The sequence below is a fragment of the Gallinula chloropus genome, assembly GCF_964237585.1.
Source record: "Gallinula chloropus genome assembly, chromosome: 4".
Lineage (NCBI taxonomy): Eukaryota > Metazoa > Chordata > Aves > Gruiformes > Rallidae > Gallinula > Gallinula chloropus.
Genome location: NC_140088.1, coordinates 49,483,117 through 49,509,888, shown reverse-complemented (window position 1 = coordinate 49,509,888; position 26,772 = coordinate 49,483,117). Strand labels below are relative to the sequence as shown.

Sequence of the window (26,772 nt, the reverse complement as noted above, 5' to 3'; positions counted from 1 at the left end):
CTGCAACTAATGAAATCTACTTAAAAAATTAGTAACATCTAATTGATTCCACCGCTGAAGACACATACACCCAACGGGACCATTTTTAATAGAAACTGTAGAAGACAAGCTGAGTAACAGAGGTAAGCATTAAGGCAACTGGAGTAACAAATCAAAGAACCAGAAGTTTAGCACCTCTTCTCCTCTCATCTGTTTGCATATTCATTTAGACAGTTGTAACAAAGGAAAGTGCAACCAACTGGTTACCCAGTTATCACACGCTCACGGATTCAAGGGCTGTTCCCATTTACAGACTATGTGAAATGCAAGAGCCGGATCCAGGTATTCTTTTAAGGATCTACCTACTGCAGTGTATGCTTTCTACATTTGCCTTGTACCTTTGCTCAGCTGTGAGATGCCTGGGCTCAAGAGTAGCATGGTAGGTAGCATTCAGTTCTACTCCACCTGATGGAGGGTGCTTTTCTTTGTGAAAGCTCCCGCTATCCGTAAAATACAGCTTGGGTCTCTGATGGTATTTCATCCTGTACGTGTCTGTCATACAACCATCTACTGAAAAGTAAGTCGTTAGGGATACGCTGTCATTTCCATCCACGTAGCCAGCATCTGGTCCTGTATGACGAGGTCCTTTCTTTAAAAAGTTTTCAGACACAGTCCAAAAGTCATTAACTGGTAAGTGAGGTGGCGAATCCGGTTTATGCACAAACAGTTCATTCCCTTGAAATGGTTCTTTAAGCCGTTGTTCATTTGGGAATGTGCTTGCTTCTGATGCAGGCTTTAAAGGTGTACCCATCTGCCTTAATGGGTTATTTTGCAATACTTCTGTTGATTTTACATCAGCTGCTGAGTTATTTTCTGATCCTGGCAAAGTATTCAGAGTATATTTCTTCGGTGGTAAAGGGGGGGGAAGATTCTGGTACACTGCTTCAGGCACCCACAGAGCATCCACCCTTCGGAGTGGGTGCCCAGCATGCTCAACCGGAGGGGGAAGGACCATGGGCCTTTCTGATAGGTTCTGCGGCACGCAAGGAGACAGCCCTACCTTGGGACCAACCGTTCTTGTGTGCTGGAACTGTGGCTGGCAAGAGGAGTGGAAGTTGCTGTTGATCAGCTTTCTTCCACAGACGTTTTCTGGATGGGGGTGAGATATGCCATCAGCACAATAGACTGACGCATTCATCTTCTCAAGCTTGTCTGGATTAAACCACTCTGAAGGATTCTGTTCGTTGGCCTTGGTCCTGCTTTCTGACTTAACAATGTCTTTAAGAACTGGCTGCAGAGCCGATGATGGGGTAAGTTTCCTATTGGTCTCAGGCATTTCAACTCTACGATGCAAAACCACACAGGATATAAGTATCCGTAAAACAAGAATCACCCAAGGATTTTTTCAAACACAGCTTCAATAACACTGCTGAAGTATTCACACCGACTAGAGAATTGGGATTTGCTTAACATACAGCCATTCAGTTAAAAGTTATATTACATTACTCCAATGTTTCATTTGAAATGTTAAGTGCCCCAAAAGTCTCTGCAAAGATTTAGTACCTATAAGGTAAGATAGTCCCGAATGTTGAAGGAGTTTAGTTCAAACATGATCTCTGCTCTCAATGTAACTCCGCCTGCTAAATCCACTTTTTCTGGTACTAAATTTGTATTTAGATTCTTCATTATTAGGAGGCACTGAGAACTTCTAGTTCAAATTAGAAACAACAGGTATATAATAGCAGGAGCTTCTAAACAGATGGTACTTCTTCCTCCCCTTCCAGCCAAACTTTTCAAAACTTTACAGGCTCAGTGCACTAACCACTAACTGGTTAATCGTCTGTTAAAAAGATTCGATACTTTAACTTTTGCATGTATCAATTACCATCACAAACAGAATTCAGTATTTCTCAACCTATTACATAGTAGATTAATGGTAGCGTTATTTACCTCTTTACTGGAGGACTGGGTACCTGCAGATGTAATTCTGTTGGGAAATTAATATGAGGTCTGTAGTTAACTTCTGAATTGATCTGGTCTTTCCTCAGGTCTGGAGGAAGAAAAAAATTGTTTTGAAATTAGCAGAAATATAGTGCAGTTCCTTCTTTGTAATTCCTCAGAGGTTAAAAAACCACACAAAACACAACAACACAGCAGGACAATTAATTCTTTTCAAGATTCAACATTGATCAAAATAACCATTTTGAAGGAAATTTGTCACAGGATGCATTTTATATTAATCCAAAATAATCTCAGGGATACGTTCTTTAGGTTTTGGGTTTTTTAAATGTTACCAGTAAATAGGTAACTGCCACAATTTCAAGCCCTACAGGCACATATTGAAGATCATCTTAATGTTTCATCTAATTAAAAGCATTTTCAAAGGCCCGCTTTTTACAAAAGTGTTTATTCAAACATGCAGAGCGATTTACATTACGGACTGAGTTCTGAAATTTCACATAATGTAAGAATAATTAAATTACTGTAGGGATGGGGTGTTTGGTTTGTTAGAGGGTTTTTTGGGGAGGGGTGTGGGGGTTTTTATTAAAAAAAGGCATTATGCTTTCTTTGAAACAGATAAACTTAAGAGCAAAGTATACAGTTTGTAGAGAAGTTGAGCAGACAGAACACTCTCAGTCATGTGCCCCGAACTCACAAGAGTGTGCCTGGGCCATCACACTCCAGAAGTTCCTTTCATTCACAGGCAAAGAATCATTCTCTAAAAATACACAATTTCTGAACAATACAGCTCCTAGTTAACAGTAAATAAAGGACACATTGAAGTGTCCACATCAACACCACATAAAGCACTCTCTTGGCAAGTGAAAAGACTGGGCTATTTGTTTAGAGACAGATAGATCTTCCTAATGCCATGATTATAATCAGTCACCTGCTCTGAAGCCATTTAAAAAAAGTCTTATTTTGGGGATGTAAAGACGAGATTCATGTAAGTACTATGTCCATTTAAGGAAAAGAGGAAGTAAATTAAAAAAAGGGATCATACATTGCCGGATTCCTACTAGAATAATCTCATGCTCAGCAGACAGTATTAAGTTAGACAGTTCCCAATGGGATAACATGGGCTGTTCCATTCTACCAGATCAACAAACGCCACAAAACATTTCTATCTTACCAAGACTAAAAAAAAAAAAAAAAAAAAAATCACTTGTCATTGCCCCAAGTTTAAATGAGGTCTTGGAACTTTTGACTCATGAACCAGAGTCAAATACCCTACAACAAAAAAAGAATGAAACTAAAAACTCTGGGTGATGCTGCCAGGTTATACTGCATTTGAGGGTCAATATCTGCCTAATGTTCAATTTATGAAAGACTGAAGTCACTAAATCTTTGACAAAAATTGTAGAAGCTAAACCAGCATATAATACAAGAGACAAAGCCTGGATATGCATTTCCTTTGAGGCTCAAAATATTAAAAAAAAAAAATTTTAAAAAGTCTTGCTATTCTGGCATGATAAACGATATTACAGCCATAGGAAGAATACTTATGGGAAAATATTGTTACTGAATGAGCCCGTGCAGCCCTGGCAAGGGACAAGTAATTCATCTGAAAGAAAGTTCAAAACAGCTCCAGTGGGCCATGGCATCAGAGGTAGCTAATGCTGAGGCAATACTTCAAACAGAAAATATTTCACTCAGCTACAGATTTTAATGAATTGTAAATCGCTTTACTGAAAGAAAAAAAAGAAAAAAGCACATGCTCCAACACGTTATTTCCCATGTATGTTTACAATTCGGTACTAAATCTCAGTCCTACTGTAGAGTAGATGTCGGGATACACCAGGAATGAGTTAGCCAAATAATTAGCTGGATTAACAGTGTCAGACGCTAGCGTTTTTAACTTGCAGTCTTCGAATAGACGGGCTTTTATACAAGAGCACGTACACTTAAAGATCCCCGAGAAATTGCCCCAACGACTGCTCTTTAATTCCCCACCACACCCGACGTGAAGATTGCAGATTGTAGGCTTTTTATTTTTACCCCAAGGCAGACTCCCGGGGAATTCGGCCCTACCCCGAGGCAGTATCCCAAACCGGGCAGGAGGCGGCAGCAAAGGTTAGTAAGCGGTTCCCTTGCCCTCACCATGGTGCGCCCTTGGCCTAAGCTGCCCGGCGATACCAGGTGCTTTGTGCCTTCGGAATTCCAGCTATCTTAAAAATAGATGTGTTACTTTCTCTTCTGCTGACAGGATATCCATGCATGGTTAAAACCAGACGCAGACTCTATTGGGAATTTTGGCTCTACCTAAATATGGGGCACACAAGCACTGTGCTGGGCTGGGGCCAGACATCCTTATCAGTGGGTCCTAAGAAGCCTACCAACAAATGAAATGTAACTGTTTTTCTTACAAATCAGCTTGCTTTTAAGGTTTATGAACATCTACCTTCCTGAACAGCCAATGCAGATTTGCCAAACATTAACAGCCATTCTAGAGGAAACAGTGAGGACAAATTCTCCTCTAGTCTCTCCATTTGCACAGGCAGAGTATTTGCAAAAATCCCTAAAGCCCAATTTCTCAGGAAAAAGAAAAAAAAAAAAAACAACCAGCCCCAAACCCCTAATTAAATTAACTTTCCCTCTAATGTTCTTTAGTGGCATGTTTCCTGTACTTCTGACTATGTGATCTTTAAATATTTTTTGTAACCTTGTCAATAAACAAACCTAAGGGGTAATACTTTCTGTAACAACTCCTGTGGCAAATTCCTCTCTGAAACCAGATGCTTTTCTGTGTTCAGTTGCAATGACTGAGGAACTTATGGGAAGCTTTGGATAGGTGGAAAACCAACAGAGCTCTAGTCAAGAAGGTAAACAGTTATAACTTGTCCAAAACAAAGTTATTTAAAAAAAACCCAAACAACAGTGACCATCTAGAGAAAAAAATATAATCCTTATATTCAATAAACTGTCCGTTGGAGCAACATTCAGTTGCAAAGCATTCCTTATATATTCATTAGTGGATTTTTTTTTCCATGGCTTTAAACATCTGGAAAAAATGAAAATAAAGCTCCACTGTTGTGTTGTTTGTTTTTTTTTTTCCTCGGGGTGGGGTGGTGCATACTTGTGTGTGTGTAAGTTTAAATAAGGTCTGGAAGTGAAGCAACACTCCACAAAGAATACCAACTGTTACTCTCTCTTCATTCTGATCTGGCCATCTCAAGAAGTTTATTAGGTCTTTGTTTTAAAACCCAAATCTCTGCAACATCTATTTTCAGTTGCAAAGTTGTCACATTAATAAAGTAAAATACAAATTTCAGAGCACTTTACATTGTGTGGGTTGCTCAAATACCTTTGGAAACTTTGAACGTTTAAGGTTTGTTTTGGGTTTTTTAAACCAAAATCTTTATCATTTAAAGACACTCCAGAAAAGCATTTATTCATTTCTGGTATGTGTTAAGTAGCCTCATGCTTTAAATTCACTCTCAGTTTTTCAAACAGGACAGTCACATTCACAGATGGCACTAGAAGGGTAGCAACTGGATTTTCTTAAGTATAGTTGCATATTTTAAATTATTATTATAAATGTACTGCTTCCCTAAGAAGCTGAGTCTTTTCTTTCAGAATTAGCATTTGTGAGACTTTCTGAAATGACAAATAAACAAAAGCAATTTGGATTCTTCCAAATCCAGAGCATCAGAACTACTTTAGGTTTTGGTTCTCTCACGCTATTAAACAGAGTAATTATTAATGGGAAAAACCTCCAGATATGTAATATTACAAACACTGCTTTGCATTTGTTTTCAAAGAGAAGCAATTACTAATTTAAGGTATCCTTTTTGAGATCACCGAACAGGCAGCTTTTAATACTGCACCTCAAAAAGGGTGTCATGAAAGGCACTCAAATGCCTTTATGATTGAAGATTACTGTCAGTAGCCAGCACATGGTCTGCTCTGAAAATCTATTAGAAAATAATACAGCCCTTTCCACCTTCCAAGAATCACAGCCATCTCTCTTCAACGTGAAGAATGCGAGGTTAGAAATTCTGCCCTCACGCTGTTCATGTCACATACTCATTATAAACAAAAATAATTACCCTCCTCAACTGTGGTTCCAACTTCAAAAGCACTAACTCATTAAAATAAATTAAGGATACTGTATCTTCTTACTAAATATTCATCTTTTCCCACCCAAATCTGGTCACACAAATTAGGGATCAGCCTTTTGGGACATTTGCTTCAGCACTACCGAGATCACCTGCTTACTACCACTCAAGGGAGCAGCCATTTGATCTGCATAACCATTGTGTCATCCAATGTTAATAACAATAAGCTTATTTTTGTAAGTTAGAGACAGAATTCCTCAACTGCTGAGCAGCAGCAGCCTTATTCAGCTCCGATTAAGAATGAGGAACTGGTAAAGCACAGTTACATAAATGGCAAGCATAATTAGCAATACAACATTATTTCAATAAGAAGTTTTCCACACAGAAAAAGCCCCACCCAGAGCTATTTTTTCAAGTTGCCATGAGGTGGTAACAAAGATTTGTTTCCTCTCTCAGAAAGGACCGGGTATTTCTTTCTTAAAGTACTATTTTCTAGGAGTCCTTTTGGTACTTACTTATGAATTCATGTCTTGTTCATAATATTTTGAAATGCAACATAAGGTAATACAACCGATCCCTGTAAATGACTTCTACTGTCCTTGCTAAAGGTGGCCTGACACACTATTAATACAGCCACAAAAAAAGAGTCTAAAATTTTTAACCCCACTTACAAGTGGAATGATCAAATTCTTGAGGCATCTTTTCAGTCCACTAATCACTTCCACTAAAATTATCAACATGACACATGAGAGCTTTCAAACACATCCATTTTTGTTATGAAACTGTTCAGAAGTTAGTTCCTGAATTACAATAACGGAATCATCACATTTTTTTTTTAAAACGTGTAGGATACATGTTGAAAGCTTCAAGTATACTTAAGTAGAGTACGTGGTTCTCTCTGGAAAATGCTCATTACTAAGTTGAAACATTGTTTGAACTCACTTATTTTTCATTCCAACAGCCCTTTATGCATTTTTCACTGGTGGGTTATTTTCTTTTCTTTTTTTTTTTCTTCTTGCTCTCCAAGTGTGGTGGGGTTTTTTTGGTTTGGGGGTTTTTTAGCCCCACTGGTATGATAAATATAGCGTAATACAAAACTAAAGTAGAATTAATGTCATGCAAAACCAGATCTCTGCATTCCACGCAACATCAATTACAGGTTTTTTTGTTGTCCAAATCAGCTCTCTTGCTACAACTGAAAAATGAACTGAAATAATGATTAAAAGATAAAAGTGATATGGCAGCCCCCTCCCCCAATTTAAGTATTAGAAGAAACTATACTATATATGTTATTTGAAAAGAAGTATCATATCTATAAAAATCAAACATTTCCTGGGGAAGTAGCCTAATATTTATTGCACCTCTTTGTATAAGCACCATTCCATTGTTCCAGCAACAATAGTAATGATTTTGGCTGGCCTCGTCCTGACCTATAATATTTATATGCCAAGGCATTTATCAACTTTCTAAAAACCCAACAGACATATTAGTATGTAAAAGGAAATAGATTTCCTTATTTTAAGTGTTTCTTCCTGATATCGCTTCATATCTTGAAGGAAAACAAATGGTACCAGAGTCCACCCAGACAATTTAAAAAAAAAAATCAAATCTTCCTTAGTATCCATCCACCAAGAAAGAGTGGGAGGGAATGAACATGCACACTCAATTAAAAAACCAAAAAAAAAACCCAAACACCTCTCCCCAAATTAAAGCAACACATACTTTCCCAAAGCAGAATATATGAAATGGAATCAGTGATTTACATTTAATCATTTCCATTGGATTAAAAAGAAAGCACCGATTAAGGCCAGTGAAAATTAATTATACAGAGTATTTTATGGCAGCATAGAGTCATCATAAGAATCCCAGAATGGTTTGAGTTGGAAGGGACTTCAAAGTTATCTAGTCCCATCCCCTTGTCATAGGCAGGGACACCCTCCACGAGTACAGGGTGCCCAAAGCCCCATCCAACCCGGCCTTGGACACCACCAGGGATCCAGGGGCAGCCACAGCCAGCCTGTGCCAGGGCCTCCCCACTGTCACAGGGAAAAATTTCTTCCTCATATCTAAGCTAAATCTATCCTCTGTTAGTTTAAAACTGTTGGCCCCATGTCATGTCACTACAGGCCTTGATAAAATCCCTAATACCAGTGAACAACAGTGGTTTTGGTTCTTGTACAGAGACCCTACACCAGCCCAAAGCAGTTATGTGTTGGCCACTTCCTTAGAAGACAGCAGTGTAGGACATGCAGAAGGAAGGACAAACTGCTCTATCAGCCTGTGAAGAAAATGCTTTATAACAAAACACACCAGGAGAGGACTGTGGCAAGAAGAATCATTGTATCCTGATTATCTATCAATTCGTGAAGAAGCTGTGACCTCCCAAAACAATACTTACATTTCCCACACCAAAATAGTGTATTTAAAAAATAGATCCAAACACTACCAAGCCTGTTACTTTGGTGAAGTCATGTGAAGCAACTATTTGGGAGACATGCCGTGGTTCTACATGACTTAGCATGCAGACAAGCACCATCCCTGACGTCTGAAAGGAGATGCTAAGACCAGGTGAACTCCAATCACGCATATTCATGACCTAACACCGAAGTAGGAAACTACTGCTGCTGTAGTAACACAAACAGTTTTCTTCACACAGTGGTGGAGTGCTGAAAAAACCCCAACCCCTCTATTTGGGATTTTATATAGCAAGGCAGATAGCTAGGAATACATTTCCTTGATAAGAAAGCCAAGAAACTCAATAAATGAAGGTGCTTCATGGAACAGAACGCTTTAAATGCTCCTGAAAAAAGTTAGGAAGCTACTGAACTGCTGTTGCATTGTATTTCCATCAGAACATGCCAAGAAGGGTTATGAATACTTTCCATCTCTATCCACCAGTCTAACTCACTGAAAAGGTTAAAAACACGAAGAACTACAAAATTTGGAGTTCACTTCAGAGGAAAAAACACCACAAAACAGATTTTGTTTGCATTTTAAACAGATGGAGACAGGCTATAATGTATAATGAGTCAGCAAGAAAGATCTCTACTGCAAAAAGTATATCAAACCCCCTAACATCATGGCCGAACCAGCCACAAATTCCATGCCAATTTTCTTCTAATGCACCTAAATACAGCCAACCTAATACACATATTGTCTAATTTTAAAATATTTTGTTACTGCTTGTTTAAAGAAAAAAAAGCAATGATAAGTTGTATATACATTTTTACATTTTATGAAATATCATTACATGAACTTAAGCAGCAAAACCATAAAATACAAAAGGCTAATCAGAAATCTGTCTGACTTTTGTGTAATATTAGTAAGTTAGTATTAAAATTTTGGTACATCTCAATTATTTTTAAAGAAAATTTCTTATTCTCTATACAAGTTAAATTTCTTACCATAGAAGTTTCTGTTCTGCTGGGATACTGAATGTAACACACTGTCAGCTTTTTTGGTTGACAAGTTCTGGTCACTGTAAAAGAAACGCAGATGTAATTGGAAGGCTTAAACTATTGGTATATGATTACAAAGTGTATTGCCTTGGGTGCATACAAGCATAAACAAGTGAAACTGATTCTTTTTTCCATCACTGTCACTTTGTTAACTAACATATACACTTTACAGAAGATACATAAGATAGTAGGGGTGGCCCTACAGTACTTTTCACACCACTCCCATATGTGACAGGCTGTGCTGATGCAGAGACATTTATGACCCGAATCCTTTTATACGGACAGACAAAAAACATGCACAGTTTGTGAGGGTGGTGTTCTCAGGTCCTTCTGGAGATTGGGTGCCTGCTCATGACAGCCGTATGGTAAACTACAACAGGAGGATGCCTACTACACAGCACAGAAAAAGGCACATGAAATTTTCTGCAGTGACTTCCAAAAAGAACAGATACGCCGGTCATCTCAGTCAATTTATTTGTAGGTTTCAACTAAACCTGCTGCTTTAGTGCAGCAGAACAACACTACTCATGTGGTGCTAAATGGTTTCAAATTTATCATTGCCATTACCTGTATCTGAAACAAATATATTTTTGAGTGTTAATAGTTCACACCCTGAATATTTTTGAAGTCAAACATATAGCAGCATTTATGTCAAGCATAAGTTTTCTAAAAATGCAAAAATCTGATCAGTATTAGTATCTTAAGCGTGTACAACCTGTTAGCTAACATTTTTATCTTGTCCATTTTCCTAGCGTAATGTTTTGCTATTTATTAATACAACAAGCATCATTCTAAGTTTTGACTGTCACTTCTCTTTCATTCATAGGGATTTTGATTTGAAAACTTTTTCTCAAACTGGAAGATTTACAGCAACAAACCCAAGAGGAGTAAAAAAAAAAAAAAATCAGCAGATGGATAAATGTTGCTGGTTTAATGAAGCAAAAAGCATGCCTTACCCATCCAGATGGGGGGCTGGCAAGCACCCTGACAGTTCCTTCCTTCTCCAAGAGTAAGGCAGGGAAGAAGACACACAGTGGCAATTTTCCAATTAAAAAGCAAAAACAACAAAACAAAAAAACCCACTCGTTATTGAAAGAACAGGAAAATACTGAAAGTAACACAAATAATAGAGGAAGAACCTAACAGAAAACAAACTAGGTTTTTTCTGTCTTCTACAACAACTTTCAAGTAATTATTTTTATTGTTTTGCTTTCATTAGACAAAATCTGAATGTTTAGAAGGGAACTAGTGTCTATTGCCTGTGTCTATTAGAATAGACGAGTGTCTATTCTAATTACTACTCATATAAAACACTTCTGAAAGTCCCAAGGAGTCATTTGTATTTTGATAAAATATGTGGGTATTTCTTTATTTGACAAATACTTAAATAGTGTAAGCAGATTTTTAAATGAAGCAAGTTGTTTAATGTTTAGCATATTCTCTCTCACAAAAAGACACATGCAGTGTTTGGGTATCCTGCTACCTCTTGGGCCGGCTTAAAAGCAAGGCATGGTGGTAACTGGGGAAATCACATTTGAGGCCACTGTAAATACTGACAATATAATCATGGCTCGGAGTAGCTTTACACATATTATCCAATAAAAGCCACTAATGTTTTTTGTATAGTGGAGTTTTGTACAGTTTGCTGGGCAGGGAGGAAGGGAGAAGAGGAGGAGCATAAAGGCCTGTGGTAACAAAAACAATGGGTTCTAGTAGAAACTACATTCTACATACAGTTTAAGACACACCATACAGAAAACTGCATGTGGAAGGGTGATAGCTTTGTACTTCACAGCACCACATAATGATTTAACTTGGGAGACCTACCCTCCTTGCTCAAGCAGGGTGAGCTACAGTGGGATGCCCAGGATCTTGTATAGTTGGCTTATGAGTATCTCCACCAACAGGGGCTTTACGTCACCTCTGAGCAACATACTTGTTACTAGCATACATCAATTTTTAGGGAGTTTAATAAAATTTGACTACCAACCACATTTTTGGCCAGTTTGCCCATTCAAACAGGTCAACTGATTATCAAGTGAGTAATATATATCTGAAGCATTCTAGAAAAGTGAATTTCAGAACATAGCCTCGCAGCAGTGTGCAAGAGTCACCCACTGCCATTCCCATCTCCTTGTTGGAGCCTGTCTATACAACTGTCACAGATATGATTTACACAGACACTTGTATTTCATTTCAGATGGCAAGTTAGCCACAGTCTTAAAAACCATGTAACTACATTAATGTAGCAATTATTTCAAATTAACACACCCTGCCCCTCAGCAGGGCTTAGCAGTTCTAGCTCAGCATCATAATAAGGTCGCTCAGTGCCTTCCAAATACAACTAGTGTTGCAGCCTTTGAGCGAAGCTTAACTTAACACTTAATTGTCCACACCCTTATGCCTAGATGTGTTGCTAGCTTGCTACATCTCTGACCTCAAACGTATAAAGTTCAAAGCATGTTTGCTGGATTTTTCATCTTTTTTGAAACAACAGATGAACATTAGAACAGCCTATTTTTCTGTAAAGACAGTCTATGGAAGTTCTAAGAACTTTAGCATTACCTGCAGGCAGCAATTTCTCTAACTTTCTTGACATCTCCCTGATTGATTCCTTCAGTAACAGGTGAGTCTGGATTTGCCGATCCATTGCTGATATGGTCACTGCTTTCATATCCAGATTCTGTCCTCTGAATTTGCCAGTTATCACCATGGATTTTTCTCTCTGTAAATCCTTTGCTTTTTTCAGCATTTCCTTTTCCCTCTGAATCCAGTGAGCTTCGACTTCCTGTATCCTGTTTCGTTTCATCTTCATATATAGTCATTAAACCTTTCTGGATTTGGTTCTCTCTTGGCCAATGGTTAAAGCTTCGCTCCTTTTCATGCTTAGATTTAGCACTTGCATTTGCCTTGTGCTTTGGGCTATGCTGTTTCTTCTCAGTCTCACTGAAAATGCTGTCTACATTTAGTGTTTCTCTCATAGGTTTCCAACCTTTACTTCTGCTTCTGCTGCTGCTGATACTCCCTTTGTCCCTTGAGTCTTGACTGGTGTCTGTATCGTAGCCAGTCACACCATCAGTCCGGGTCCTAATTACTGGTTTCTCCCCAGCAGGAAAAGCTTCTGGTCTATTTGACCCAAGCACTTGTAGGGGGAGCTTTGCTTGGTGAGGTGCATTGTCGTGCTTATAGGGGCCTCTTCCCTGGCTGCCGTATATGCGCTGATCAGCACAGTGTCTAAGTCCATTTCCAACTGGAGGAGAGCCTGACTTGACACTGGAACGATCTTCCCCAATCAAATCTTAGAGGAATAAAAAGAAAAAGTTCCATGAGAATTCTCATTAATATATAACGGATATTGTTACAGTACTTGGTTTCTTTACACCGCTTCAACAAATCCAGTACATATTACAGAATACCGCAACAGGAAAATAATCTTACAGACCACAACAGGAAAATAATCTTACAGTGGAGGAAGAAATCTGCACAGCTGGTATTGATGCTAGAAGCTACTTAACCCATTGAAACTCTGGTTCTATTTTTAAAACGTACCTCGTTGTCTCCCAGACTCTTTTCTTGGTCCTCTGTCTGCATCTTTCCGTAAAGATGAGAAGTTCTTCATATCAGCAGCTTTCTGAGCACACTCTCTGGATATGTCCTTCAGCCTGTCCTTTTGGTCATTGTAACTTAACTTGGCTGCAAAAAATATTTTTTGTCAGAAGTGAGTAGTAAAAAGTCATTCAATATCAACACACACAAAAATATTTGTGTACCATAACATTAGCTTTTAATATTAGTACTTAAAAAGAATAATGAATTACATAACATAGATGAAGAAAATGAGATGTGTAGTATAAATATGTGTATCTCCAAGGAGTCAACTACATGGAACTAATGAAAGCAACCAAAGCAGCATTATGTCAAACACTGCTTGCAAACCCCTCTCACTATTTAAAATTCAGTGCTCAAGCCATTTTCAAAGCATATACTATTTATGAATTATACTGCAAAAATGAAACTATGTCTAAATGTGAAAGTTTTATTTTAATAAAAGAGCGACTCCGTAAAAATAAAGAGTCACTGTTTATGAAAACAAATAATTTATTTCTGAAAAGGTGAATACTGACCATTTTTGAGTCATCATTCTGTCAAAAAGAGTTACCAAGCTTAGCAGTCTGTTTTTAAAAGCCTGGAAATTCAGCACTAAATACAGAGGAGAAACATCTCAAGAGAAGACGACGTCTCTCCACTTGAAAAGCATGGGGTGTTCAGAGTATAGGCACTGACAGTGAATGCAGAAGTCACTGCCTCATGACTTTCTATATCTTGACTTGAGTGGAAGCCTTACGTACAGATAGATGGATTTTTAAACAGGTAGAGCTAACTTTATTCTTCTTTGCAAACGTCAGATAAAGTCTATTAATATACAGGACTACAATTAATGTTTGGGGGAGCCAATGGCCAATGATCTGGAGCCAAACCATGTGCTCCAAAAGATAAAATTAACTGTGAGCCTCTAATGTGCCTTTTAACTGACAGTGTGAATGGAAGGTATGATGATGCTTGAGAAATGGATCAAGGCCTCGAGAGCAACTTTAGTGCAGGAATAACAAGCGTGAATAAAAACATTTTTGGAGAACTGGAAGTGCAAAAAGTTAACTTTCCACGGCTGATGGCATTTAAACATTAGTTGTTATTCAAAGGCAACAATGGGATTCTTGCTTTAGAAATAGTTTTAGTCCAGAGGTTAGCACATACCTGAAATGCTATCAACTGAAATACTTCATAGTAAGACATGTTTGGGGTACATACCTGGACCTCTACCACCACTAGCTTGAATATAGCTTCTGCTGAATGCCAAATTATCTGGCTGGATTTTTTTATTACTCCTTTGATTAATGGGGTCTCCAATTCCATTCTCTTTCACATGGTCTGATTTAGGAGCAGACTGCTTTTCAAATCCTATCAAATAACACATCTGTATTTAGAATTGAAAGGCTTTCTAATTTAAAGTTTCCAATATCCAAATGTAAAAATAAGGAAAAAAAAGTCAGGTTTTTTTCAAAAAGCAAACAGAGGAGCAAGCCCACAAAAACCCCACACCACATTTCAATATGCTAGGCAATGAAGTTCTGTAATATTTTATATACTAGATAGACTGCAGTGGAATAAGATCCTCAATTCTTTCTTCCCTGAAGCAGTCTGTGTTCTGTTGCTACATATTTTGTGAAGAGGAATATGTCAAATCCAATTAACTAATTACTTCTATGCCATGTTTAACATTGAAAAGTATCAAAGAAAAAACCAAGATGGCAGTACAAACTACAGAAGATGGTTTCTTACATATTGAGGCCTATGCTATATGAATCTGAGAAAGTAAGTTTCCTGCAGCTCCTTCTCATTTTCCCAAAAAGTACACACATAGGCAAACACACATGCTCCAAATATACCTCTGTATTTGTATGATGCTTTACTTAAGAGTATTTTTCTGTAGCATTTTTAAAGGTATTTTAAATGCATAATACAATGTTCTCATGTACAAACATAATACAATTTTCTGCTGAAATTACTGGTTATGTGTGTTTATGAATAGTCTACAATAGAAAATATTTTTCCCATTATCCATTAATCTCAGTTTTTATTCGCTTATCTTACACAAACAAAAAAATCATAATATTGAATACATGCACTAATCTCTTCTCTTTTGAGACACTGTAGATAATTATTAATAAAAATATTTAACAACAAAGCAGCTAACCCATTACCTTCTCCTTCATAACCCCTATTTCAGAGAGATAGTTGATAATGTTATTAGAAATAATATCCTAATTACCTGAGTCTTCCCCATTTCCTCCTGCTGCTTTGTACTGAGACCAGTGAATAATCTGCTTTGGAGCATCTTCTGGAGATACCGCTGTACCATCTGGGTTAGCATAAAATAGCAACAATGGCTGAAAGTGACATCGAATGCACCTGGAGACCACATCTTTCCATTTCGTTCCGATCTAAAGAAAAAAAACCCAACAAAACACAACAATAAAAACAAATCCCAAAACCACATCACAAAAACCCCAAAACAAAACCTCGAAGCTTTATCAACAACAAAGAACCCTATTACCAAAAGAAAATGTGATTAAGCAACAGCTACCAAATGTCTAATTCCAAAGGCATTAAGATGCAATATTTTGGCACACAATTCTACGTAAATTGAGGCAAAACCCAGTATTATATAGGCTAACAAAAACAACATTAAGACTATGAATACAGCTGCCACTAATCAGGTCTTCTTTTTCAGTAAAATAAGTACAAATTCAGCAGTAGACAAGCGCATCAACATTTTGAAGCATTTAGCAGACAGAACTGTAGAAATAATTAAGTCAATTCTAAAATTCATTTGTAAAAAGTGATTTATATTAAAATAAACCTATTTGTTTGACTTTCAGGTTTGGTATCAGAATAACGCATTCCAGAGAAGTAACGACGGCTACATTGGTAGCAGCAAAATGAGTACTTACCTCTTTTACATTAGCATCGTCAAACAGCACCCATTTGCAACTCTTGGTGTGAAAGGCAAAGGCACAGTAATGTCGGCTTGTGTAGCAAATCATTCCCACAAGAAAAAGTTCACTATTTTTGGCATTTTCATCTGTAACCCTATAAAACAGCTGTAAAAATGGTTGTATGTTTTAAAATGTGTGTAAAACAGTTAGCCTCAATTTCCAGACCAACTACTGACATTTCATCAAGGCAATCGATATTAAATAATCTGCTGCATTGTATAATCCTTCAAGAGCATAAATAATGATTTTTGCCCTTATTAGGTCCATTTTAACTTTTTTCTCCATATTTGAAAGCATGCAACAATAAATCTCTGGAATAATCCTAAAAATTTCAAACAGAACATGATATTCCTAGATTTTACACTAAGAATTTACCTACACTGATCTTTGTGCTGAGGCATAGACCAACACTTCTGACAGGGCTTTTTCCTCTCACTGAAACCACATCAAGTAGCATATTATAAAGAATAGCGTAAGTAAACAAACTTTGAAGTTAAATTGTGCTTTTAAAAAAAATGTCTGTGTATGTATGTGTACAATATTTATATTATCTATACGTTTACATATACATAAAATACATGTAAAATGCAATTCTAGAATAAACAAATACTGCATTTTGGGTCCGATACCCCAGGAAGATGAAGTTGCGTTGCCAGATTCCGCATAACCTCTTCTGTCAGGTCAGAGTGTTCTGAATCCCAGACTAAACCAATTGTGACTATCTCAGGACAATTCATAAGAACACGACGAATTTTAATTTTTTGACCACAGTTACTCTAGAAAAAAAAGAATGAAAAATGCGATCGGGGGAAGAACAAAGATGCTTCAAAATATAAGTCCAAAGTTGAGCTACTAGACAAGAAACAGCGCAACAAAACAACTCTGCAACTTCTAATTTTCAAATTTAATTACGGTGTTTGTTTCTAATTATTTAAGGATAAAAAGTCTTCATCATAAAAACACTCTGATGAAGATCATAGCTAAACTCCTACACCCAATCACCACCTTAAAACAGGAATCTCTGAAAACATACAAGTCATCATCACAATTTCTCTCTTAATTCCCCTCCATTTCATCATTTAAGCTTAGGTCTGTATGTTTTTGTATACTATTCTGTGTTCCCAAATTAACAGCATTTACACAGAACCAGTTAAGGGATGAATTAAGTAGAACGAGCTGAGAGAAACTTTTTGTCAATAAAAGCCCGAAAATATTCCAGAAGATGACAATATTGTCAAGCTGTCAGTGTATATGAACTAAAACAGTTTACCTGTTCCAAATAATTAAAACCAGCTAGCACTACATGCAACATCAAGTGATGAATAAAACAGAGACCTAAGAACTCGAGTTTCCCGACAGGCCACTTGCACTTACAATATCACGTTTAATTGGAACAACAGAATATAAATTCAAGGGCATTTTTACCTTGAACTGAACTGCACTGAAGTGGCCACAGGTAATGATTCAATATCCTAAAAAGTTCTCCCTTGTACCTTAAGGTAATGCAACACCTTTGTTTACTTACAGGACACTTTCTGTAGTCATCAGCAGTATTTGCTGCCTGCAGCAATTCTGCAAACATTTCTGGCTTGATACGTTCATGCCTCTCCATCATTCTTTCTACTTCATTACTGTAAAAAGGAAGTGGAAATAACTGTGGATTGCCCTTCTAAAGAATTAAAGGGTTTGCAGCCAGCTCTCAACTAACTGTATTTTATGACAAGAAGAAAAGATAGAGAAGTAAAACAGTAACAATACATTTTTTTTGTCAAGCTCTCTCTACATCTAGCTTTTAAATTCCAAATTACCTCAAAAACACATTCTAACAAAGGAATATACATTCAGTTTCAACACAGCACTTCTCTGGCATGCTTTACTTGTCATTGGAAAGGCTACATAGAAAAATGAGATCCAAGAATAAAAGCTCTTACCATAGGGCTGTAGTAGAAATGTAACGCACGTATTCCGTAAAAGGCAATGGGTCTGAGGATGCTCCACAACTGCGACATACACACTACAAAAAATTGAAATACTTTTGGTTTTATTTACTCAGGACAGTGGAAACAAATTATTTGTTAAAGCAAATCAAATAAAGGTCTGACCTGTTCATACAGTGTCATAGCAAACTTCTGATGAGAAATACAGGATTTTGAAGTGCACATGTCTGTTTCACTGTTTGGCACAAGGTGAAAATGAATCCTCTCAAGGATATTTTCCTAAACAGAAATAACAATGTAAATATAAACTGAACAGATGAAGTCAGAATTTAAAAGCAACGTTACAGTTTAATACTCCCAACCGCTTCTCTTGACTCCAAATACTCCACCTACAAGTTAAACAGCTATTTAATTCCCTCCCTATCTGTAATCCATTGGATAGGAATTCTCTTCACCTCAAAGTTTCCAAACACTAACAAAACAAGATTAGACAACAGGTACTCAACTGTTCTTCCAGTGTGCAGTACCCTTTGAAAGAAGTGAATCCTCAAGAAAAATTATAAAGCTGTTCTTACAGTAGGCCATAATATTAATGTCATAGCATGCAATGGCTGAAGGAGTTTATGGATCATGCCTTTGTCTCAGTTCCTCTTCACAGTTTTATGTTTTCTCTGCATATCAGTATGAATCATCTGATCAAGTTTAGCACATGCACCACCACACCAGAAGCATGGAAAAAGCTCATAAATAGCACATGCCTGACCCCATCCCAAGTCTCACATTTAAAAAAAGGAACAGAAAAAGAAGGGAAAACGTGCTACAACTGTTTGGCCCCTGAATCCGCATGGTCTTTTTTTTCCTCTTTTTCCAAAAATACCAGAGGTAACGGTAAGAAGTGAATCTATTCAGGTAGATCACACAAACAGCTGATTACTTCAGGGGTCTAAATGCATTTTGATTAGATGGAGTACTAACAAAAGTTTCTCTTTCATGACTGCAATCCATTAACCTGACTGCAAGATCTCAAACTGCTGCTTTCAAGAGTTCTTCCCTGGATTTTTCCTGTGTATATGAAAATGCATCTGGCATGTAGCTGTTCATGTGTGGATATTTTAAAAATATGTCCAAAGCTGAAAGCAATCAGAGTGGCAACCATACTTTCGGTCCCTTAAATCTGCTTCTGAAGATTAACACTATTTGGGTTTTTTTTATGGAGAACGATTTTCATTGTCTAACAGGATTTCTTAGAAAGACTTCTTTACCAATGTTCTATGCAATCTTCAGTCATCTTTTCTGGTCACAGTAACAGCTCATGCTTTTCAGTGAGACATTTCATAAAAGCACAAACTAAGAGTCAAGATCCTTTAAGTATTTGTTCACTCTTGGATAAGAAAATTGAAATCTCTCCTGCAGACTTCAGTAATGAGCTGGCTAGTTGTAACAGAACATATTTCAGTAGCTGAGGAGAGAATAGACTGTATATTCAAATCCGTAGGTGCTACTTCTCCCAAGAATATAAACCTTCTCTCCATCAAAAGCAATTTAAGGAGTGGTTGAGAGGTCGTCATCCTCACTGGTATCCTGAAGTAACAACGTTTCACATGTAGCTCAGGCAGAGGTATAAAGTTAGGGAAGAAAGAACAGAGCAAATGCAAGGTTACTCCACATTACCAGACACTTACTCCAGGCGTCTGCTCCCCTGGAGTGGTATGAATGATGTCAGTAGCAGTATTATGTCTCGTGTCCACCTGTGAGCCTGGAGCTACTGCAACAACAGGCCAGCTTGGCATCTGCAAAACTAACGTAGTTCTACTCAACTACCAGAAAGAATACTTACAAAACATTCTGCTGCATCATCCATGAATCCAAGCTGGAAACGCTGCTCATCCTTAAAGCTTTCTGCCAGGGCATGTCTCATAATATCTGACGGGAGTGCTTTTTCTCGACTGTGTTGAAACTGTGAAAATATTGCCTAAGAAGAAATACCATTACTTAGCTTGATTAGCTACTTGAATAGACAGTTCTAAAGCAGCATGCCTAAACAACAAATGTAGAAAATGTTTATAGATCTACAGAACTTTAGAAATTAGACTTCCATGCTCTGTTACTCATTTCATTATAAGAAATTATGCCACCAAACTGAACTTTGATCCAGTAGAAAAAACCCCATAGAAGCACATAAAAATGCAAGTGATTGACTTCGGCTCCCAGGAACAACAAGCCCTTGTCTGTAATTACATAGCCTTTTTAATCTGGCCACCGAACAAGCGATACATGTTTATGTACCTCATCTTTACAGCTGGTGTGTATTTCTTCGGGTATAATATAATACCACTCAAACTAGTTAAAACACCCACCATCCATTAAATAACGTAACATTTACATTGCTACTTCGGGGAGAAGTGTATCTTCATTAAAATTATGGATATGCAAAAAACTCCCATAAATTAGATAGAAAGCTGATAATCCCTGTGGAACCAGCACACACAATACAAGAGAACAGGCCAGTATCTGCAGTTCCATAACACAAGAATACATTGTACTACTTTTTTTTTTTCCCCTTCATTTCCCAGAAGAGATATTATTATTTTTCTTTTTGGCAGACACAGGTATACAAGTAACCTCATCATTTAGCAAGTAAGGGAGGTTGATATTGAAAAACCTGAATATATTAAAGGCTGTATTCTACTGTCAAGGATTCTACGTCAAGCTTCTAAGAAAAATGAAGAGAATAAAGACAAAGCAAATCAGGAGAAGCCATGTCAAATACACATAAGGATATTTGTTCTTCACATGGGCCTCCTATGGGTAACAAAATCTGCTGGACAGAAAGCAAACTTTCAGTGCTACCAGAAAGTAGTGTTTTAACCATGATGCATTCCAGGGTAAGTGTCTGTCAAATATTTAAACTTCCCTCTCACACACACACAAAAAAAAGTACACGCTACTGATAAAAATTACAGTCAATATCACAATGTAAACATTCAAAATCAAGTTTTTACCAGATCTGGTAACACAAGTTAGCTGTACTTTAAAAACAATCCCTTCTCATTTTGCCTGCAAGGTCATTTTTAGTATGCAACAGAGCTTTACATGTCCAGCTGAAAAAAAAGAAAAAAGAAAAGACCCCCCTCCCCTGATAAGTAGTTATGCAGCTATGTATGCTCATTTTAGTGGCCTGCATAGTCAAAGTCCCACCCCAGTGTTATCCAGAGAAGAAAAGAACATATTTAACTGAGAGCACCACCAAAAGATAATGGATTGTACTGAAGTGAACCAGAATTTATTTGTTTATGGGCAAAGGTGATATAGTTAAAATATCATTCTTTATTTGTGAGCAGTAAGAAGGGTTAAAACAGCGCAAGACCATTAAAAAACAAAACAAAACCAAACCAAAATAACCCAAGTCACAAACAAGTTACTGAAATGCATTCTCACCCATCATAGGCACTGCATGAAAATCAAAATGCCTCAGGTTCTGAACACAGAACAAACAGAATCACTCAACCAGTGTTTCTAAAAAACCAAGAACACAAACCAGAAGCATACATAGTGACTGAGGACAGAGACTTTCAAATCAGGTAACCCCAACGGTTTTGTTCAGTACCTAGGCTACTATCCATGGATTTTTAAGATCAAAACTATACCTTTAAAACAGTAACTAATTCCATTCTAACCATTTTCACAACAGGCAGCAATACCACTTTTACCAGTATTCTTGGGAACTTATCAAATAGAAAGACATGACAGTCCAGCAATACAAAATATTGAGGCACAGTAAGCCATTTGGATAAATTGCACAACGTATCATGGGAGTATCAAACCCTCCAGAACAGACACTAAAAAGAATAAAGACTTCAAGTCCGGCAGCCTTATGAAGCAGGTGATGCTTTTGGAACGTGACTTGGAGTGATGCAAGACCTATCTTTGTACCAGAGTGATGCAAGACCTATCTTTGTACCGGAGCCCCAACAATACAGGAAGATAGAAGGTATTAAGGTACAGGAAGCAGTATGTTTAGCTTGAAAAAAAAAGAAGCACCTGGTCTTTGCAAGTGCACCATGAGAACAGAACAATTCATTACTTGCAGGTTCCATTGCAGCACACCATGGGCACTCCCATCATCATGTTTCTGAGCACACTGAAGCTGTGACATTATTTTTTACTATGATTTCAGTGTTATGATTAATCATAAAGAATATATACTGGAACAGATTCCAACAATTGTCAACCTTCAATCACTCCTAATTACTTAAAGGCAATTCACGTGCACCACTGAACTAGACTGCATATGACCCAGAATAATATGGGTCAAATCAAAAGGAACAGGCCATAAAGTCTATGACATCAGATATGAACACGAAGCCCTATACACACCAAACTCCAGGAAACTAAGGTTATTATCGCAAGACAAGATTTTTATCTAAAAACACGGGCATGCCTGTCTGGACTTCATGTACTGACAAGATCGAGTATCCAGGAGACAGAAGTACACGATGTGCATCAAAACAGCAGTAAAACAAGAAGTCCCAGAGTCAAGATCTTGTAAAAAGCTTGGAATAAAAGTCTCAGGAAGTTAGTTTGAACACACCTAGTCTTAACCTACTCCAACTGCATGGCTTTATTAAAATTAACCATTTTAACCAAAGAAATGAAATGGCACCTTTTAGAAAAGACTATGTTTGGAAAATGACAGACACATTCAAAACCAGCTGTACCATACTGCAATCAGTGTGGCAAACACTAAAACTATCTGAAAAGCCCCTACATGTTACATAGACTATACACCTTCTGAAAGATTATATGAATGTTACAGATCTTGCGTAAAACACTTCTTCAGTACCAAGGTTCAGTCAGTGAAATTCCTTGAGAATAACCTCCAAAATACTTGGCTTGCCCTTGCCTAGTTTTGCAACATCAAAACTCACCTCCTCAATGAACTGCATTTTCAAATACTATTGTCCATTTCAGCTTTTTCCAGGAGTAATTCCCAGTTCTGTACATGACTGTACCTACTACCAAAACTGACTATACATTTCACACTCTTGTATTAGAATCCCAAAAGTGTCTGTCTTGTCAAACAGAGTAGAAGGTGCATACAATTAAAAAAAACCCAACCAAACCCATATGTTTTTCAGTGGAATTTATCTTACAGCTGTTTCGCTAGTAGCTGCAGCCAGACACCAGTGCAGCAAAAGCAGTAAGAACCCAACAGAATTCGACATTTGATTATGGACTTCAGATAAGTTACAAAACCGCTTGAAGCACAAGTTTTACACACTGTTTATATACTCCAAGTTTTTACACACTATTTAAGATATGCAGATCTGACCTCCAAAAAAGTTACCAGCTTGCTTTAATTTTCCAGCACCCCTACCTGCCTTTCATTACAAATTGAACAATTATGTTTGGCACCGTTCCCATTAACTACTGAGTAAAAAAAGAACCATGAGATCTTATCAGACAGTAATACTACAGGAGAGAACAAAAGCATATCCATGCAGATAGAAGAAAATAAATCTCTGAGGCTAGACAGAAATTTTCAAATAAATTAATACGGTCTTTTATTAGACAAAACTCTTATGTTTAGCAGACTGTAGAATTTCTGTACTGTAACATTGCTTCTTTAAGCACAAGAAAATATTTACGTTGCAAACATCTGTTACAAATATCCTGAAATTTAAATTGCTTCTTTAAACAATGATGACTTAGAGACACCCAGACACATGTAAGATTGGGATTTAGATTAGTAAAAAAATAGTTAAACTGTTTGTCCCTCATTTTGAAAGGGTAATTCAAAAAATTATTTACCTTTAAAGCACAAAATATGCATGCATCTCCCTGACACACATGTCCAGTTAAACCTCTTAAACTTCGTCGAAATATGTCAAGTTGCCATAATACCTATAAAAATAAAGTTTCACAGAAAATAAGTGATGAGTTTGGAATATTCTACATTTGACACAGCAGCATACAGTAGATGTCATTTTTTTTAAATCCCCTATAACGTTCAGCTTGAGCACCAAAACTGCTACAAGAATTATGGTCCTTTTCCTTTAGTTTTGGGAATTTTGGAGGTGGAAGTGGGAGGTTTGCACTCACCACTCAAAATTTGGATCTCCTTTTAAGTCTTTTTGAAACAGTGGCAAACAATATATTTGTGTGGAAAAAAAACCCTGAAGCACTCTTCAAGAAACAAGCTGCAGGCTAAACCGTGTACAAATACTGGAACAGTATTCTACTCTTCTATAAGACAGCAGCCACGGGGCTTACCTAATGTCTCTTTCCCTCTCTCCTGCTCTACGTTTTCATTCATATAAAATTTAAAACAGAATTACTAGGTGAAATTCAAGCATCATTTCAGGTTAAGTCAATAGTACATTCTTGCGGTCTCTTATTAAAATGATTATTGAAACAAATTCATTTTTCCACGGATCACAATAATCCTGTTGCTTGATCACATATGTTTCTACCTTTTATTTATGTAAGTACTCTACACAAAAGCAATGTTAGCTTAACTATGCTATACTGCTTTCAATATCTGATGTTTTAGGTACACCATCAGTGCAGTAGTTCAGAAAGTTGCTGGTAAACAAAAACTAATCCAAAACAAACAAAAAACCCACCCCCTCAAGTTTGTTCTCAAGAGGCACAGTAACACAACAGCTGCCAAAAAACCCTACAAAAACCCAAACAAACAAAAGCAGCCTATCTATAAATAAAAAAGCCTGAAATTAATTGGGATGCATTTGAAAATGAACGTCCAAACTTCAGTTCTGAAGGTTGAACAGAGGTTAAAAGAAGAAAAAAAATTAATAAAAGGAATACATTCCTCCTTGTAGCAGGGCAGTCACCAATCACCAGCCGCTGCTTGATAAGCAGCAGTAGGCTGTGCAGCAGCAGGACTGTCTGAAACTATAACTAAAAATGACTTAGGGTTTAATTTTAGGGTACCCTAAGGGAAAATAGCAAAACTGCAAGAGAATATAGGTCATGTTGTTCCCATTGAACATATAACAGCAAACTCATTCTACTAAATCTATTGTACATTTTTATTTTAAACATATTTAGATACCATACACACCACGCATATATAATTCTCTTATCTCCTATGTTTAAATGTGCACGGTTTTCAGAAACAGGTTTTTTTAGGAAGGTTACATATCTATTAAACCCTCCGCCAGTTTGGCAAATAATTATGGACAATTTGAAAACAACCAGATAGATAAAGAAAATCCAGCATTACCAAAAAAATAAAAATATTGCTCTGCCCTTTATTTGCACAGCCTAGAAATTTAATGCTGTTAATCTCTAGATTTAAAAAGACTATAGTATAAATTAAACTGTGCTTGGTATTCTGACTTGCAGACAATGTAGAAAGGCCAGCACTGCTCTGTCACAGAATTAAGTAGATCCCCATATTCCCTGTCATAAGTAGGCTTGTGAAAACTTTATTTTTATCATGCTAATGTCATTGGACTATTAAACTATACTTGAAAGATCTAGAGAGCCAATGTTTTTTCAATTACAGCTCATGTGAAAACAGACAGTGTGTAGATTAGCAGATGCGCTGATTTTTTTGATAACACATATGCCTACAAACAATAAAAAGAAATCCTATTTCTTTAGCATCAAGTGTATCTCTGACTCTTAATTCCACAAATCTCTAATTCTGAGAAAACAGCATTTTAAGAAGTGTCCTACTCAATACGAGAAGTAATATTGGTTGTCCCACATCAAAAAGTGTCTAGTAAATTTTACCAAGCAATAAAACTGCTGTTTGACAGAAACATTACTTTTTAAATTAAAGCAGCAAGTTTTAAAATCTGAGTCATCAGTTTCCACATGCAAAAGAATTTTTTTCTCATATTCTTCATGGGTGCAACAAAATAGTGAGCTCTCATTTTTTTTTCAAAATTAAATATTTAAAAGTCTCAATCAATACTTTACAAAGAAATTATAAATAAAATGATTTCCACACAGTTATCTTTTCCTGCAATTGCCTTGCTGCCACTTTTTTCTTTTTAAGGAAAATCCATTCTAAAAAGACTTGCTATTCTGTCTTTCTTGGAATCATTGAGAAGTTTTATCTGTTAACTAAATTTAACACCATGGAAAAACATGATGTATTTTTTCTGTAGAACACATGTACTGTAATGCAAATGGTAAAAACAGCATTGCCAAGAAAACACTTTCCCCACTGTGACTATCTAACCTGCTGTGAACCCAGAGCTGTTTAATAAATCAAGATTTTTCTTACCTGCACAGCACTATTAAGAAAGCAGCTGTTTTGTCCTGGTTCATTTAATAAGCCTTTTGTAGGGGCCAGGGACAATATACTTCCAGGCTGATAAACTTTTCCAAGGTTGCCCCCAGGTTTTCTTAAGAATTTCACCCATGCCATTATTTTTTAGACTTTTACAATTTTAGCTGTGTATATGCTTAAATATTTAAGGATATGATGGGTGCAAGGCAAAGATCTTAAAAGAATTCCTCTAAAGTCATGGCATTCCATTCAACTCTGTGCAATAGTAACCATTCATGGGTTTAAGTCCATTTCCCAGGAGCAGCTGGCAGAAATCCATCAGGATGAGTCTCTCAGTTAAAATGCAGCTATAGAAAGTTTTTAACTCTCAGGCTTTAAAAAAAAAAAGGAAAAAAAAAAAGAAAAAAAAGGTGTCCAATTAAGGGTCCAGTTAAGATTAAAATGTATTAAAAGTTATTAGAAGTTCTTATTAAGCCAGTTCCACAGCCACTGACTTGCCCTTCCAGGGATATCAAT

General features: G+C 37.0%; 1 protein-coding gene across 1 annotated transcript; it reads right to left on the bottom strand.

The window, feature by feature from the left end:
- Positions 1 to 337: 337 nt before the first annotated feature.
- Positions 338 to 26,394, bottom strand: USP53 (ubiquitin specific peptidase 53; the record flags this gene model as incomplete). Its single annotated transcript, XM_084263606.1, has 15 exons — positions 338 to 1,322; positions 1,930 to 2,029; positions 9,443 to 9,516; positions 12,062 to 12,794; positions 13,046 to 13,189; positions 14,306 to 14,455; positions 15,327 to 15,498; positions 16,009 to 16,158; positions 16,683 to 16,829; positions 17,579 to 17,684; positions 17,985 to 18,067; positions 18,156 to 18,269; positions 19,828 to 19,962; positions 23,802 to 23,894; positions 26,251 to 26,394. 15 exons carry the CDS (start codon positions 26,392 to 26,394, stop codon positions 338 to 340), a joined length of 3,330 nt encoding a protein of 1,109 aa, XP_084119732.1.
- Positions 26,395 to 26,772: the final 378 nt, after the last annotated feature.